At 38.8% G+C, this 19,296-nt stretch overlaps 1 protein-coding gene across 5 annotated transcripts; it reads right to left on the bottom strand.

Annotated features, from left to right (window-relative positions):
- Positions 1–1,618: 1,618 nt before the first annotated feature.
- On the bottom strand, positions 1,619–18,971 carry LOC131214117 (forkhead box protein K1-like). Of its 5 annotated transcripts, XM_058208483.1 has the most exons (4): positions 18,856–18,941; positions 18,076–18,147; positions 3,231–4,263; positions 1,619–1,683 (listed from the first exon to the last, which is right to left on the bottom strand). In XM_058208483.1, the coding sequence occupies exons 3-4, from the start codon at positions 3,917–3,919 to the stop codon at positions 1,638–1,640; spliced, it is 735 nt and encodes a 244-aa protein (XP_058064466.1). In that variant the 5' UTR covers positions 3,920–4,263; positions 18,076–18,147; positions 18,856–18,941; the 3' UTR covers positions 1,619–1,637. The 5 variants fall into 5 exon arrangements, with proteins under 5 accessions (XP_058064466.1, XP_058064467.1, XP_058064469.1 ...); XM_058208484.1 differs by lacking the exon at positions 18,076–18,147 and having other exon boundaries at positions 18,856–18,971; XM_058208486.1 differs by lacking the exons at positions 18,076–18,147; positions 18,856–18,941 and adding an exon at positions 16,740–16,784.
- Between the last annotated feature and the right edge of the window lie 325 nt (positions 18,972–19,296).

Raw genomic sequence — 19,296 nt, 5'->3', positions numbered from 1 at the left:
AATGGGACGTTACGTATGGGACGTTACGTTACGTTACGTTTGTATGTTAGCCCCCCCTTCCCGGAGGTGTGGGAGGGTCAAACTTTCCAATTCACAATCCGGGATCACAAAACTACGCTGTGCAAAATTTCACGCGGATTGGTTTAGTAGTTTTGGAGAAAAAACGGTACAGACAGACAGACAAAAAACCATTATTATATATATAGATTAATAATGCGAAAACCGAACGTAACACTGTGGACAGACAGTAACGGAAGTTTTGATTTTGAACTTGCTTGTGATTCCGATAGGGACCAATGTTTTTGTCTCTAAGTTGGCATCACTGTCACCAATATCCGTGTCAAATTCTATAAGGCTGGGGAAAAAGTAATCAATTATTTTCTTGGTAGATGACTTTAGTGATCGATATCTCGTGAAATATCGATCGTACAGTTTCAAGTTTAGGCTTGTTTTAAAGCTGAATAAGATGGTTTCATTGTTTATTGTTTGTTCCATTCGTTTATGAGTTACAGGCGGTAAACAATGAAAGTCACCAAAGAGAAAATTGGGTACACGTTGCCAGAAAGTCCGGGAGCTTGGTGAGGAGGTTTTAAAGTGATTTTTTTGTTTTCCATCACGTCTGAAACTTTTCAACAACGCAGTTACATTAAATTTTGTATGCGGAATGAAATTCCTGCTTCCAGAACGTTGAAGCTACAGTGGTATACATTCGTTTAGCCGCACCAACAGTTCCTGGATAAGAACGGTCTGCAAATCCGAGTAAACATGTTTATTCGTGTTATCACTCAATTTTTGCGTTGATGTATTTGAGGTTAGCATGAATAAGAAATATGGTTGGAATATGTTAGTATTTGTGAGCGCTGTGCCATAAACTATGAAAAAACGTCAGTTTTGTGCATGCGTAAGTTGGACATTCGTATAACCGCATTGGATCAAAACCCCTAAATTCTACTAACCTGTGTGTCGTGCCATAAAGCTTTAGATGTGCAGTGAATAGTGCAACTAAGGGCCCAATTACGAAACTCGAATCGAGTACTCGAACGGTCATCCGAGTTCATTTTGCTATCGCGGCAGTCGATCTACTTTCCGTACGCAAAGGATGAACTTTCCGTAACGGGAGCTTTCAACTGGATGAACTTTTTTTATCGAACGATCGACTTGTCACCGCATTATGGAACTCGAATGAATTGTCGTATTCGACAATCCGGCTTCCGTCAACTTTTTGCTGCGGAAAGAGCAGCTCTGTTAGGATGTCTTTGATTTTATCAATTAGTTTGTATTGTTTATGCTCCGCAGGGATAGCTAGGTAGGCCGAAAGGATACTGGTGGGTTTCATTCATGTGGTAGTTAATTACCCCGTAAAGAAACTAATTAGTTCGGAAGAAAGAAGGGCAAGAGTAGGTAAGTGTTTTGTATTCCTGTGGTTACCGCAGTCCCGAATAGGCCGGAAAGATACGGGTAATTTTTTTAAATCATGTTGCCACAGCAGTTGCAAATAGGGCGAAGAGATTCGGGTAAGTTTGTTTCAATTTCGGAAAGTAGGGTCAAAAACATTTCCCTTGAGATGCGAAAATTTTTCTTGAACCCGCACCATTATTCCATGAAAGAAACCGAAACCGTGATACCGACCATCGAGTTCAACAAACGAGTACGAGAAGTTCACTCGAATCCGCCGTACGAGTTCTGTAATAGGGGGTAAGTAAGAACATTTCAAGCATTATAGACACTGCTTTTGATTTTGTTTGGATTTTTAGATGATTTTTTACAGAAAATGCCCGGTGGTAATCGGCTGACAGAAGAAGATCGACGATTGATGGCATCACTAAGAAATGAAGGATATTCTAATCGTTCGATTGCATCTAATTTGGGGAGATCAGATAAAGTAATTCGAAATTTCGTTCGAAAAGGACCCTCATACGGGATAAAACGTGCTACAAAGGGAAACACTAAAGTTTCATTGCGACTTAAAGGGCAAATAAGACAGGAAACAACGCAGAATAAGCTATCCTGCAAACAAATCAAAGTTAAATTAGATGTTCCTGTAACAGATAGACACATTGCACGCGTTCGGAATACACCCCACAACATTAAATGGAAAAAAATGAAAGGAAAGCCAAAGTTAAGTGCTATCCATAAAGAGAACCGCCTAAAGTTTGCTAGAAAGTACATGACATGGGGGCCGGAATGGCGAAATGTAATTTTTTCCGATGAAGAAAAGTTTAATCTTGATGGTCCAGACTGTTACAGTTGTTATTGGCATGATTGAAGCCAGAACGACACTGCCAGATCCAAACGAAATTTTGGAGGAGGTAGTTTGATGGTATGGGTGGCATTCTCATACCATGGAAAGCTTCCAATTTGCTTCATTTCTACTCGAATGAATTCACCAAATATTAAATACCACGTAACTTTACACGAGATGGATTCTTACATGTTTTTCTTAAAGTGCGGCTATACGACTGTCCACGTGCATTTCGTGTTTTCTTTATTTTTTTTCAAAAACATAATTTTTTTCTCTCTTTTGTTCCATGCATATCATCAATAATGCTGTAACACAATAAAAAATCTATTCAAACAATTAAAATACAATTGTACTTTTGAAAAAACTGGAAAAAAAACCTGCGGCTATACGAATGTCTATCACTGTATTGCAGAAAGCAAACAATTGATCCAAGATCTTACTGACTTCATTGGAATATCGAAAGGATCAACGAAAACCATTTTGAGGGACCATTTAGGCCTCAAAAAAAGAAATTTCGACTGGTGCCGAAAACGCTTTATTTAATGGAAAAACATTGCCGCCGTTGATGTGTGTAAAAACAAACGAAATGAACCGTATCATAACTAGAAATGAGACTAGAATCTACGCTTACAACTCGGAAAGGACCCATCAATTAAGTGAAGAATCGAGTGAACCTTTATTAGCCGAAAACGAAAAGAAACGTTGAAACGAGTTAAAAATCAAGATCATTTTGACAGTAATGAGGGGAATAAAATGAATTTAGAAGAATAAATAAAGAGTTTTTGAGTTACAAACAAACTTCCGTTTTTTTCCTCAGTAGTACATACAAGAAATAAACATGCATTGAAATTTAGAAAGGTGATTTAGTTAATAAAAGGAAAAATAACCTAATATATATTTCTCTACTAATAATGTGTAAACAATGTGAAATCACAACACATATCTGCTCAGTTAATACTAATCCAATTTACACAGGCTAATTACTTACAGTTTGGGTAATTTGTACGGTTCGCCACTTTTACGATGAAATACGTTGTCAATAAAAACACCGTTCTTGCTAAGGCAGAACAGCGTAAACTCGTCGTTCATATCATGTTGAATGATGAAGTGCTTTCGAGAGACAAAGCTGTTTTTTCCAACATGAAAATCGACCAGCGACTTGGATGAGTTGCGACCAACTTCGATAACGTCCTCGCTTATCAGCAACATGTTGTCCTTACTGATCAGCCGTCCGATGAAATTGTGATAGTTCGCCGTGTTACTACTACCAGTAGCACTAATACCACCAGCTGAGTTATTAGCCGTTGCCATAAGACTATTGCCAATGTTTAAACCACACAACGGCAGTGGTTTAAAACTACCAGAACCGTTGCTCAGCTTTGAAGAACCACAGGCGGACGGGGTGGGTGACGGAGAGGAAACCGGTGATGATGATTGTAACGACGTTGAAAAGCGCCGAGAAGAGGACACTCCTGTACTACCGTTGTTGCTGTTACTATTGCTACTAGTTGCGGGAACTTGCATTTGATAGCTTGTAGCAACGAGCATATTATGGCTACTGCTGCCTGGCGAGGATTCGTTCGAATCCGGAACATTAATCAACGGTTCTGGTTTAATCACACTCACTTCGCCATTGCCACGAGATGGTATACAATCTTGCGTTGCACCTGACATCATGCTGCGGTAAGTATTTGAGAACCCGCAATAACGGAAGAAAGCAAAATTAACAGCCCAAACCGACTGCACCAATACGCAACTGTTCCTGCTTTTAGCCTGTAAGTTATTTCACTTCCACTAAGCGTAACGTAATGTACGCGTAACTCCAGTATGCCAACTTATTATTTAATTCACATGAACAAGCACTAAGAATCTCGCTGTTTTATCTTTAGCCACGATATGGAATTTGAGCATATAGCTTTAGGAAACGTTAGGGGTATTTGAATGTATATTTCTGCACAAAATGTTTACGTTATAGCCAATGTGTTACATTTCTTCCAGCACTCCACATTGCATGTTGATTTCTAAAAAACAAAAAGAGGAAAAAGAAAAAACATGAATTAAACACATCTCCTTTGGCATCCTTCTGAAAATGTTTCGAATGAAGCAATATACGGAACCCAATGAGACGAAAAATGCGCTATTGTTTTATTTTACGAGCAGATGCATAACTCATCGGCCAAAATGTAACTGTGGGGCTACATCAAGCGTAACGTAATGATTTTGACATTAACGATTAATGCCAAACTGCTGCGCCGCTGTCAAAACGTTTGCGGGTCGGCCGAGGCGTAAACCCGAGCGTAATTATTTTTTTCATACGCTTTGCTTACAAACAGAGAATAATTTATGTTTTTATTTGCTGGTATAGCAACAAAATCCGAAAAAACAGATAAAAAAATTCAGAAATCAATTAATTTCTCTTCTATTTCTATTTTCTTGGACCAATAACACGAACGTAAACACGTTTCACGTTTCGTTTTTATATTTTTGCTGCCACACGAAGCGTAAACGTTTTGACATTACAAATTAATTTTACGCTAGTTTTCACGCTTCGTGTAGCCCCCTAGTAAGGAGAATTTTATTTTAAAATAAAACTTGTTCAAATTTGTTTGTGATTCCGACAGTGACCAACGTTTTTAATACTGTGTTGGTATTACTGTCATCAACATTTGTGTAAAGTATACTTCAAAATACGAATAAGTGTTTGCGATGCTTTGCGGACCTTTTGTAAACAGTTAAAAGTGAATTCTTCGTTTTCAGTTACGTCTGAAACTATTCGACATTGGAGTTTCATCGATTTTTATGCGAGGAATGGAATTTTTAATGCCAAAACGTTGAAAATGTTTCAGAAGCCCTTTGGTGAGCAAGCTCTATCGAAAACAAGAATTTATAAGTGGTACAAAATGTTCAAACGGAGCCGAGCAAGCGTAGAACACGAGGCACAGCAAGGACGAGCATCAACATAAACGGATAAGCTTAACTCAAAAAAATTGAATTGATGCTCCGACGATCGTCGATTGCGTTGTCGCGCTTAAAATCGTCGATTGACAGTACGAATTCTCGCTAACCTTTTTGGTATATCGAAAGGATCAGTGAAAACATGAGTGATTTTGAGTGATTATTTGAGTGAGTGAAGTGAGTGAACAGTGAAATGTCGGTTGGTGCCAAAAACGCATAATTTCATGGAAAAACTGCGCCGCGTTGAAGTGTGTGAAACAATGTTTATCGACTATCACGACAAAATGAAACGCATCACAGACAGAGGCCAAACCAAGGGCCCTATTATGATGCTCAAACTCGTTTACGGAATTGACTCCAATGTTCATCTGAGTTCAGTTTGGTATCGCGACACTTGCGTTTCCGTTACGGAAAGGATAAATTTTCCGTAACAGGAGCTTCCAACTGGATGAACTTCCTTTTCCCCCTATTACAGAACTCGTACGGTGGATTCGAGTGAACTTCTCGTACTCGTTTGTCGAACTCGATGGTCGGTAGCACGGTTTTCAATTAGAGAAGCTCCGAGAGCTAAATGTGCTAAAATGTGCTACAAAGCTTAAATTTGAAAGCTTGTCAAGCTCTTCGAATACGAACTGCCAATCTGGTGCATTTTTGTAAACATTGCACACACAGATACACATACACAGATAGCAGTTCAGATGTGCGTACGATTCTTGCTATTATATTTCTGAAAATTTAAGATGATTTCCTCGTCTTACGTTTTCGATAGCGACAGTGATAGCGAAGAAACTGAAATTATAACGATTCATCGCAAAATATTGCGATGTAAATCCGACCCACTGAATTTTTCATCACCAGGGTAAGTGTGCCCAAAATCGAAAATGATCAATCGATTTTTCTTTCATGTAATAATGTTGTTGCGGGTTCAAGAAAAATTTTCGCATCTCAAGGGAAATGTTTTTGACCATACTTTCCGAAATAAAAATAAACTTACCGAATCTCATCGCCCTATTTGCAACTGCTGTAGCAACATGATTTAAAAAAAATACCCGTATCTTTCCGGCCCATTCGGGACTGCGGTAACCACAGGAATACAAAACATTTACCTACTCTTGCCCTTCTTTCTTCCGAACTAATTAGTTTCTTTACGGGGCAATCAACTACCACATGAATAAAAAAAAACCACCAGTATCCTTTCGGCCTACCTAGCTATCCCTGCGGAGCATAAACAATACAAACTAATTGATAAAATCAAAGACATCCTAACGGAGCTGCTCTTTCCGTAGCAAAAAGTTGACGGAAATCCGTTTGTCAAATTTGAGATTCCGTACGAGTTTCATGAAGCCGAGAGTACTCGATACCCGAACAAAAAAGTCACTCATATTTTCCATAGTGAGACGAAATACCTGAGCGCCGATTCGTTTCTTACCAAAGGCCAGAAAGAAAGCGCAACACCGAACAACTTTTTTGTCTCTGTCACGCTAATGTAGCATCCAGTCCCGCACTCCAACGTCAAACTGTTAGAAACTTTTAGTTTCATGCAGGAACACAGAACGAACGACGCAAGCAAATCGACTATGCATCATCGGCGTAAAAATAGTGTTTAACTGTGAATTATAAGCTGTTGCTTATTTCGGTAAGTAAATTTAAGCATCGGGAAGCATTTCTCGATTAGTATTTACTTCTAAATAGTGAAAGTGCACCGCGTCTGTTTCCATTTTCAGCTAACCATTAGAAGCCTCCGGGACAATGTCGATAGGGCGGATGGTACAGGATACATGGAATACAGGATTCAGGGATGGATACATGGATACGTACACGCAGAGATAAGTGAAAAGTGCATGTACATGGTGGAATAGTGAAACAATTGTGAAAATATTGTAATTGTAAAACATTTGTGGTTATGAATAAATACAAAACATTGTTTACAACATCAGAACGATATGACAATTCATTGAGAGTATGGAGGTGAGAGGTGTATGGAATGAGAGGAAGAGAGAATAAAAAAAATAGGGGGAAACGCTCACGGCACCCATACGATTTCTTCAGCTATAAGCTTCAGGATTCCGCTATAAGGCGCTCCCTCGCATACAGTCTTCCGCTATTATTTTCACAGAACTCAGTTATTCCGGTAAAACCGCCATACTGAGAGGGGGCATCTCACGAGTCGAAATCCGCGGCTAGAAAAATGAAAAATTGAGCGATTTTTTTGTTCGGGTACCCCTCTGCTCGAATCGAGTACTCGAACGTTCATCCGAGTTCATTTTGCTATAGCTTTCTCTTTTTGCCTTCTCTCTTGCTGTATTCTGCTTTCTCTGTTACTGTGTTCACTCGATCGTTCGAGTTCTCGATTCGAGTTTCATAATAGGGGGGAATGTGTACGACGGCGGATTGCATTACCCACCACCACAAGAACCTCACACCACCAACGCAGCATAGCGCCAGCCAGAAATGCACGAATAGGTATGCCCTATAGGGAAGAGTGAATCGACGAGCGAGCCAAAGAGACAAAAAGATAGCGAACAATAAACCGACCCCTTAACCGAAACCGAAACCCGAAGCATTTCTATTTCTCGAACGGAAGGGAGAGAATACGAGAGAAAGCAAGAGGGGGCATATAGGAGAGAGGAAGACAAGGGGAAATTTCGAGAAATAAATTCGAGGGATCAGGCCTTCTCAGTATGGGCATATACATGAACGAAATACACTGGTCCCTGATTTGTCCGTGGTTTGTCCCTCGTTTATCGCTCGAAACTCCATGGTGAGAATCGCTCGGGCACTTAATTTTGTCCACTGGATTACGTATATCCGATTGTCGATATTTTGATGGCGTTTGATTGCTACACATGTCAGTGACTTATGGTAAAACGTTCGCCCATTTTGAGTTATCAGTCAATTTTTGACAGCTGTTTTGCTTAGACAAGATTTGGTCCATCGTCGATTTTTGTGTACTCCAAAAGTAATTGACCACAAAACGGTAATTTCAGTTTTGGAAAAAGGAAAAAAAACAGGAAAAAGCAACAGAGGGCCAGATCTGGGGAATGAAGTGGATTTGACATCACTAATGAGTTGTTCCAATGAGTGTGTATTCCAATGTGGTGGACGAAAGCTCTCGACCGCCAGCGGTGGAAAGCTTCCTTGGAACAGGTAAAGACCGCTCGGCGGTTGTAACCGGATTAGGTAAATGCATGAAGTGTTGTTTAGACCAAAAATTCGGGCAGAAACAACGATGTGTGAGCAGGACCGCGACAACCAATTTTGGTTTTTCCACAAATACGGGCGTTTATGACGGATTGCTTCAGGCAAATTGGACATAACTTGCAGGAAATATTGTTTATTGACCCTTCTACCCTTTAGCATATACTCATAATGCACCACGACCCTGAAATCGAAGAAAATTGTAAGCAAAACTGTTCACATTCAACCAAATGTTGGTTTTCTACGTTCACATCTTCTCGGCCCTCTGAAAAAAATTTGAACCACCCATAAACGCTGCTGTTGGTCTTAAAAGCTTCAGTGTAAATCACAGTAAACATTTCGATTGCGTCCGAGCTCTTAATTTTGTTTTCCACACAAAATTTGATAAAATGTCTTTGCCATCAATTTTTTGGAATAGAGAAAAAACGACGATGAGCCAAATCTTGTCTAAGCAAAATAGTTGTCAAAAATTGACTGATAACAGAAAATGGGCGAACCTTTTACTATAAGTTACTGACATGTGTAGCAACCTAACGCCACCAAATCGAAGACCGCATATACGTAGGCCGCGGAAATTCAAAAGTTGCGAAAAATTTTTAACATTTTTGAACATAACACATCGCTCAATAAGTTCGCAGGATGACATATAGATGGCGAAACAAATACAGAATCCTTATGATTTTTAGACAGTACCAACCTTCAAACGATATCTGTCAAAGTTTCATGACATTCGGACTATTATTTACCAAGTTACAGTGTGAACAATTCAATCAACTTTTGTAAATTGAAAAAAATGGAAAAATCAGAATTTCGTGTGCTCATTAAGCATTGCTTTGTGATGGGAAAAAATACCGTGCAAACTAAACAGTGGCTTGACAAATGTTATTCGGACTCTGCTCCATCGAGGCAAATGGTTGAGAACTTCTGCTGGCAAGGTTATGGCCTCCGTATTCTGGGATAGTCATGGTATATTGTTCATAGACTATCTTGAGAAAGGTAAAACAATCAACAGCGAATATTACATGGCATTGTTGGAACGATTGAAGGCTGAAATCGACGCAAAACGACCGCACATGAAGAAGAAAAAAATACTCTTTCATCAAGACAATGCACCGTGTCACAAGTCAATGAAAACGATGGTGAAAATGAATGAATTGCACTTCGAATTGTTGCCCCATCCACCATACTCGCCAGATTTGGCCCCCAGCGATTATTGGCTGTTCTCGGATCTCAAAAGGATGCTCCAGGGAAAGAGATTTGGATCGAATGAGGAGGTCATCGCCGAAACTGAGGCATATTTTGAAGGGAAAGATAAATCGTTCTACAAACATGGTATCGAAAAGTTAGAGAAGCGTTGGACTGACTGTATTGCCTTAAAAGGAGACTATGTTGATGAATAAATACAAATTATATCAAAATATTGTTGTTTTATAAGCTATCCTACGGACTTATTGAGCGATGTGTTATCCTGTTATGGCAGGACCTTGGACGCAAATTAAAGCAACATAAATTCAAATTAAAATACTAACTGCGGTGGTAGTCTAATACTATTGTTTATTTGGGATGCCGAAACAAACCGAGCATCGATACAAAGACTGCAAAAAAAAGCCATCAAAATATCAATTTCAGACCGGCGTGGCAGGATGGGTTGGTTCGGGGCCAACAACTCTGCCTGTAAATAAGCAACGTTACAGAAAGCAACAAGGATTGACATTGTCTCAGCAACAATAGGCCAAGGCCGCTCAGTAGTTCTAATAATCGGATAAGAAGAGTCACTTATCACAACAGAGGGCAAAAAAGAAGAAACCACACTGACCATTATTCACAAAAAAACAAGGAATATTGATTAAAGTAACGTAATCAATAAGTAAGCAACAACATACATACATACATATCCGGCTACAACCGCCGAGCGATCTTCGCCTGCTTCACAGAATATTTCCACCGCTCGCGATCGAAAGCCTTCGTCCACCACCGTACAATAAGTAACACCAAGTCTCTATAAATACGACCCGATCCGTTCTTCTAAGATCAAAGAAAAACAAGCTATTCCCCTGCCAATACAATATTAAAATTTCTGAACTTTTCTTGAACATTTGCAATCTTAAACCTAATTCGAATTAAAAACATTCATTGACGAAATGGCAAACAATCCGATCTGGAGGGCCACACGAGGTGTTAAAACTAGCGTAAAATTAATTTGTAATGTCAATTCGTTTACGCTTCGTGTGGCACCAAAAATATAAAAACTAAATGTGAAACGTGTTTACGTTCGTGTTTTTGGTCCGAGAAAATAGACATAGAAGAGAAATAAATTGATTTCTGAATATTTTTTGCTGTTTTTTCGATGTTGTTGCTATACCAGCAAATAAGAACTTAAATTATCCTCTGTTTGTAAGCAAATCGTATGCAAAAAGTATTTACGCTCGGGTTTACGCCTCGGCCGACCCGCAAACGTTTTGACAGAGACGCAGCAATTTGGCATTAATCTGTAATGTCACAAACATTACGTTACGCCTCATGTGGCCCCCCAGGATCAGACATTAGAATAACATCCAATACTGACCCACTAGACATCGCCCGGATTTTAAGGAGATGCGACACTTCTAGTAGAGAACTAATTTTATTCCAAACAGGCAATAGTACTAATTACTAACATTTTCAACGCCTGGTTGAAGTTGGGTTACTTCCCAACCTCTAGACAACAAGCAAGAGTACTAGTACGTCTCTAAAACTTTTAAGAACTACAGCAATTGGCCAATCAGCTGCATAGACAAAATAAGATATAAAAATTATAGCAATTGCAATGCACTGGAAGCAGCATAACAACATTCCCGCAAAGCAATAGATGTTCAGACCAGAACACACGACTACATATGAAATACTTCGACTGAAAATATGATTACTTTTCACAAATCCACAAAAGGATAAACTTGTCTCACAATCCTCGGTTATGCAAACGTGTTTGATCTCGTTCTGGCATGACGAGAAGCTTTTCAAGCTAATCTATTTATATAAAAGAAAGTCGTGAAGATGTCGTTTCACTTATAACTCAAGAACGACTGAACCGATTTGGCTGAATATTGGTAGGGAGGTAGATTAGAACCCAAAGAAGGTAATAGGATACTTTTTATACTTCAGCCGCGTCACAATAATCTAACAAAACCCATGGTTTTCCTTCACAGTATCTTCACAGACGGGATATTTCACGCTCTCTGCTCGACTAAAGCCAAACAGAGCGAGCAACAGCAAAAAAACTATAGGCTTCTCTTTTTCGCTAATGGACCGTCCCCTCCCACCAAGCAAATCTTTTTCTTCATGCTGAGACGAATCTCTCACGTGTAACTCTCTCACACGTAACGCCAGACGAAGAGCGAAACAGCGAGCGATTTTTGGCTTCTCTTTCACACAACAGCTCACGCGTTTATGTGACAGCTCGCGTTTAATTTTTTGCCAATTTTATCATTAGCGTTGTAAACAAATCATTGTGCGCGAAAATAATATTGAATACTTACAATTTTAAGCATTTGTTTATTTCGGTAAGTTAGTTTAATCACCGGGAAGCATTTATCGATAATTATTTACTTATGAAAACATGAAACAGTACGAAAAAATTGCCCAACATTCTTCTTATTTGGCGCGGCAACCGCTGGGCGATCTTAGCCTGCACCAGAGACAATGTTAATCTCTGATATTTTCTGTAAGGGATTGTTTTTACGGGCGGGGTTGTTGGCCCTGCGCCAAACACCCCCTGTCATACTGGTATCGGGATTCGAATCCAAGCCAGCTACGTGACAGCGACGAGCATTACCTACTGCGCTATCAACGGGAGCCCATTTCCTTTGGGGCGGAACAAAAAGTTCGCCGGGTCTGCTAGTCTATATCATTCTATATTATAAAAATGCAGCTCTGTTTTGTGTGTGATTTATAGACTCAGAAACTACTGGACCGATTGACTCGAAATTTGGTATACAGGGGTTTTAGGAGACGGGGAAGAGCAACGTCATGATTAGAAACCCCACACTCTCCTCTTTTTTACCCCTCCCATACAAACTAACTGTTAAAAACATTAATTACTCCACAAGTTATGAATCAAATTTCATCAAAACTTGCACAATGGTTGTTGGTCACCTGAGAAATCATGTGACAAAATTTGGTCCTTGTAGGACGAGGGGAAGGGGCGGGGTGAATCCCTAATCCTTGAAATACTTCCTAAGGCAATATGGGCATCGTTTCTTAGGTTTTGGTGGTCTCCAAATCGAGTGGAAAGAGAGAGAGGGAGAGAAAAAGAGATGGAGAGCGAGAGAGAGAGAAAAAGAGAGAGAGAAAGAGAGAGAGAGAAAGAGAGAGAGAAAGAGAGAGAGAAAGAGAGAGAAAAAGAGAGAGAGAAAAAAAGAGAGAGAAAGAGAAAGAGAAAAAGAAAGAAAGAGAAAGAAAGATAGAGAAAAAAGAGAGAAAGAGATAGAGAGAGAGAAAGAAAGAAAGAGAGAAAGATAAAGAGAGATAGAGAAAGAGAAAGACAGAAAGAGGAAAAGAGCAAGATAGAGTGAGAGCGAGAGAGAAAGAGAGAGGGAGAGAAAAAGGAAGAGATAGCAATTTTACGCATTTTCTCTTTCCTCTTTCCCCACTGTGGTTCATTTGGCCGTACACATAGAGAATGGCCAAAGAATATTTCACAGAACAGAAAGCGCTACGAAAAGCTTTCTAACCACCTTCTACAATCTTGACCAGTTTTTGTCATCCATGTCAGAGTGATGATTTCTCCCAAACACTGCTATACTCAAAAATGCAAAAGTACCCAAAAAGGAATTTCAAAGACGGAAACAAGGAGACAGTACGAAGTCTGTCGGGCCAGCTAGTCTATTTAAAATGAAGTTCTGTTTTGTGTGTTCCTTAAGGACTCCGAAACTACTGGATCGATTCATTCGAAATTTGATATACAGGGGTGTTGGGGGCCGGGGAGTGCAATAGTCATGGTTAGAAACCCCTCATTCCCCTCTTTATTTCCCCTCCCTAACAACTAACTGTTAAAAACATTAATTGCTCCACAAGTTATGAATCGAATTTCATCAAAACATGCACAATAGTTGATGGTCACCTGAGAAACCATGTGACAAAATTTTTTTCTTGTAGGACGAGGGGAAGAAGTGTTCCCCATACAACCACAATTCTTAAAATACGTTTTAGGGCAACATGGGTATCGTTTCTTAGGTTTTGGTGGTATCTAAATCGATTGATTTCACTTAAAAGCCACTTCCTTCCTTCTTCCACCTATCACCACCTCTCATTCCATCCATCTTGAAGTAGTGTGATGTAGGGGGAAACTGCATAGTTTCCCTGCATTAAACTGCGTTTAATTTTTGAAGAAATTAAGAAAGAGAGGAAGAGAGACAAAGAGAGAGAAAGAAAGAGAGAAAAAGAGAAAGAGAGAAATAGAGAGAAAGAAAAAGAGAGTGAGAGAAAGAAAGAGATGGAGAGAGAAAAAGAGAGAGAGACAGAGAAAAAGGAAGAAAGAGAGCAAGAGAGAGAGAGAGAGAGAGAGACAAAGAAAAAGAAAGAAAGAGAGCAAGAGAGAGAGAGAGAGAGAGTGAGAGAGAGAGAGAGAGAAGAGAAGATTAGCAAGGGACTGCTACAGCCTTCTAGATTTCAATTAGGATCATGTAATAGAAAAAGTACATTTCACACCTTCCGGGTGATGGGGCTCCTATATAAACGTAATATGAAATTCAGCATAATTCGGGTTGTTTTCGAACAAATCGAACCAAATTCTGCAGGTGGGAGTTTTTGGGAAGGAAAAATCGGGAAATTCAGTACACATAGAAAGATCTAATATTTTACGCTTACTACTGATGTCATGCAGGCAGCGTTCTTTTCCCAACTCTTTTCAATGTTTTCCCATCGCATCTCTCCGAGACGAAAACCTGCTACCAATTTTAGTACATAAATTATATTGCAATCTGGTCATCGTATATTAAAACTGATTTTATTACGAAGAATGTAAAGCAGTCTGCAAAACCATATTTAAAATATTGTCAAAATTGATATATTAAAATAATTGAACCAAAAACAAAAGCTGTCGTTTTACCCGACCTCAAATTCCTAAAATGAACCTTACACTTACCTCCCACGCACAATACAATAGAAGTCCACGAAATAAGCAAAGTGGAACTACTAAACCTACACCTCATCAAACTATGTTTGCGTTACAATGAGAAATGCCGTGGGACCACGTTCCATTATATGAATCCATTCCATCCATTAGTGGTAAACTGTAAATAGTTTAGGTTTAGATTTCGGTTAAGACTTAGTAATAAATAACAAAAATAAAATAATTTTAAAAAATCATTTTCTATAAAATTTAGAGAGGTTTTTTCGAAAAAGTTTCCTTCGTGTCGTTTTTCAGTAGCAAATTAGTGCAATTACATTTCAGTTCCTTTGAAATAAAATATTTTTTCTGATAACGACTAAAATCATTGACGTTTCCATTTAAAACTAATAGCTAAATTGCAATGTAAGCCATGTTATTATTAAATGTAACACCGTTACTACTACTACAATCAGACTAATAATTTTTGCATCAGAACCTTATACAAAGAATAACATAATATATTAAATTTCAACCTATCAATATAACCTACAGTCAATTGCCTACAAGCAGCGGCGATCCGCCGTGTAGATCCTGCAAGTCTGGACGATAGGCTGATCGGTACAGGTGAAATAGTAAACCTGTTAAGAATGTACACAACTGCTTTCACTATCCGCAACATAACTATGGCGAAGGCTGTCAGCACCAATTTTACATTATAAATGAACATTAAAAATGTACAACACACCAAATGAAAATACTTTGGACTATAATTGTCCTTAATTGATAACTGATATGCGGCGTGATAGCCCCATTCTATAGTCACAACATTCTAAACGACTAACTTAAGACGTGAACACTGCACTAAATGATGCGGGGATTGTATATTTCAAATACTACTAGGCCCTACATAATTTATTACGTATATTACCAACGAACTCCAAATTTTCGTGAACTCAACTGGTTTGAAAAAATCTTGACGTGGATACCAATGATAACATATTGCGATACGTAATTAATACAGCGTCAACATAAAATCCAAATAATGCATAGCGTCACAAGTGAGGTAGGGACTCAAAATTTAATTGACACACACACAGTTTACTGTTGGACGCGTTAGAAGCATATTTTTTATGCAAACTTAAATCGTTTCGCTGAACACGAAAATATATTAATATTCCGGATATCGATAACTCGAATTACAATGGCACACAGTCATGTTGGATTCCATCAACTCAAACATCGTATAAACCGATCAGAACATTCTACGCAACAGCGTAATGTAATATAGCACCGAGCACTTCTATCCGGCAACAACCGAGCGGTCCTGGCACCAAACACTATACGTCCTAGAAGCACAAACTTCGACCTACACTGCCCTTCGCTCTCTTAGAAAATGGGTCTCCTAAACCATACGGCAACACAAAATACAAAAGCAATACAGTAAGAAAAAACTAAAAGCTTGACAACCTGGCAATTTCAGGAGATGAAATGAGACAGAGCGACAGACTTCCTCACGAGTGAACAGAACTAGAAATCAAATTTTTCGTACCCACATGTCGCTGAAACCTTGGCAGCGCACCAGTAACTATCCCGCTCTTACACACAGGACGACAGAAAAGCACGCGCGCGCGTTGATGTTTGTGGAGACTATTTTTGTTTGTTTATATTTTTCCTATTCGCTTTATGCGCAAAGACCGAGCACACATTGGCACAAAGCAAAACACAAGTGAAATGCGCGAATGAATATGTGGTAATGGTACAAATGTTGTTAGTATTGGTGTTATTCATAGCTGGTTGATTCGAATATACGATTGCAGGCTAGAATAAGGCTTGGAAAAAAACCAGTGTTAAACTACTCATCCATATCGTGATGCCAGATACCTCCTGCCTCTACAGCTTGATTTTCGCTAGGTGATTGATATGACACACATCACAATAAACACAAACGTACATTTTTTGTTTCATCGTTTGTTTATCTTGATACACTGTTAACTTTGTATTTTCGTAACTAAAATCATCGACTAAAGATGCTTATGTCTGTCCATTATAATTTATTTTACTATGGCGCAGTCAACAGTACGACGTGTGACGAAGATTGACTTGCAATACTGTTGAGCAAGGTGAACGTTCACAAAGTTAACATTGAACTAGGTTGGTATTATATCACTGCTATTGCTTAAGTACTGCAAATTCTAGAACGGGCTTATTTTACGTAGTTTTTATCGTATTTATAATTATATAAATTTCGAACCTTACCCTACTTTTGAACTAACAGACAGTCGTTTTCTTAGCTGCCTGAATCGATAGTTTTGAAACTAAGTTTCCATGAAACGTAGTGACGCTCCAAGGGACATGAACAGATAGATTTACTTGTTATTATAAAAATGTTCCCTCGCTACATTGAGTGATCATTGCTGTAGCTATAGCGTAACTCACAACATTTAACTCATGCATATAAGGCAAAGCATGATATACTCAAAACAATTTTCAAATTTAAACTTAAAACTACACAACTTTAATAACACAACAAAGGATCAAAACAACTGGGAATTGAATAAATTTTCCAGTAACTTATTTTAACAAAATCAATAAGCTAGGACCTGTTTGGCTCAATCAGAGCGACAGAATGTCTGTACGGGCGTACGGTCTGTTGAGCTGAGTACTGCAATCTAATGGCGTTACTGCGGGGACAGACGATGCATAACGTAATTTTTTTGACCTTACAGATTAATGCCAAACTGCTGTGCTTCTGTCAAAACGTGTATGTTTTGGCCGAGGCGTAAACAGTTTGGCATTACAAATTAATTTTACGCTAGTTTTTACGCTTCGTGTGGCCTCCCAGTTAGATTCCAAATAATTCAAAAACGATGCACCCTGATTAGTTGAACAAGGTGGAAATTTATTACTGCAAGGACAGACGATGCGTAACGTAATGTTTTTGGCATTACAGATTAATGCCAAACTGCTGCGCTGCTGTCAAAACATTTACGCGTCGGCCGACCTCGAATCCGACCGTAAACACTGTTAGCAAACGCTTTGTTTACAAAAAAAGGGATAATGTAAGTTCTTATTTGCTGGTATAGCAACAAAATCGGAAAAAACAGAAAATAATATTCAGAAATCAATTTATTTCTCTTCTATTTCTGTTTTCTAGGACCAAAAACACGACCGTAAACACGTCCGTAAACACGTTTGACATTTCGTTTTTATATTTTTACAGCCACACGAAGCGTAAACGGTTTGGCATTACAAATTAATTTTACGCTAGTTTTTACGCATCGTGTGGCTCCAGCTTTAGGCTTTTTCTATACAAAACTTTTTCAACGCATTACTATAGAGTGTAGTTCAGTGTAAAATCAGTCCGCATCTCTAGCTACACGTCAACACTTTTTCGTATACACTATAGAGAGTTCCCAGGTGTACCTATCCGACCCGATCAAGATCGCGCCATACAAAAGCCGACCCGACATTGTAATGAACATTCCCGACCACGGAATCGTCGGTGGATATTTCTTATTGTGTCAGGAGTGGTCGGGGGAGACAATACATTAAAAGCAAAATCACAAGTCACAGTTTTGAACAAGGCACCTACCTCAACTCCGTAGAGGAGCATCGTTTTTATACACAGTTTTGGCTTTGATTTCAATGTGAGGTAGAAATAGCGCTGTAATCAAGAAGAACTAAAAGTTCGTAACTTAAAAATATTATGGAAGTAAAATATTTCTGCGATTATGAAGATATCATTTTATAACAGTACCACTGTACATCATGTTCATAGATGAGAACCACATGTTCTTGTGTATGCAATACGACTCGCATAGATATTGAGAAAAAGAACATGGAAACAAGCAAATGTTATGCATCAATACTTAAAAACAGTGCATACCGCATGTTTAAAATACACAATGTTATTCATACCGAAAATCACAGGTTCTATAAGTCGCATTGATACGTAAGAGAATAATACATCAAATCGTAAACGTGCTCCTCGCATTAATTCAATGAAAGCATTTAGAACACCAATATGCCGGATGTTTTGATACGCAAAGCTTCTACAGAGTCTGGATTTGCTTAACGAAAACCCACGCCAGTTTCTGTACGCTATACTTATGGATGAAAGATTCGAATATAAACCATTGTAGCATTTCGCTGTCAGGTTGATTCGCGGTTTGATAAAAACAACAATCCGATCAGTGTAAAATAGGTCAATGTAAATGAACAAAGCTTATTCCATGGCCAAACAACCTCCGGCTTTCAAACACCTTAGAAAACATTCTGATGCCATAACCATTATCTCTATCACTTGGTTCTAGGTATCTTATCATTAATTTCCAACATGCAAACTAGCGTTTTCAGTGAATCACTAACGTACCAAAGTAATCACAAATTTTTCGTGTAAAAACGGTTTGATATAATGTAGCTCGCACCCGTCGTAACACTTTTCACTTTTTACTGCAGTGTGGCGACCATTGCATTAGCGTGCGAGGGTGGCACATTGCTATGAATTATTCTTTACAGATATACGTTAGCACGAACACTCTAGCAACTACGGCTTCAGTAGTCCTCAAGATTGGTGTGTTCTCTTGTATCGCAACACTTGCAACGTTTCATATAACATCAAAAAACTTGTCATTTTAATTTCGACCAATCATAGTGCCAAGCATGAAGGCATATCTGGGGGGCTCCATGAGACGTGAAAACTAGCGTTAAATTAATTTGTGATGTCAAATCGTTTACGCTTCGTGTGGCAGCTAAAATATAAAAACGAAATGTCAAACATGTTTACGTTCGTGTTTTTGGTCCAAGAAAATAG

Source organism: Anopheles bellator, assembly GCF_943735745.2.
Source record: "Anopheles bellator chromosome X unlocalized genomic scaffold, idAnoBellAS_SP24_06.2 X_unloc_1, whole genome shotgun sequence".
NCBI lineage: Eukaryota > Metazoa > Arthropoda > Insecta > Diptera > Culicidae > Anopheles > Anopheles bellator.
This window is presented reverse-complemented; position numbering and strand designations above follow the sequence as displayed.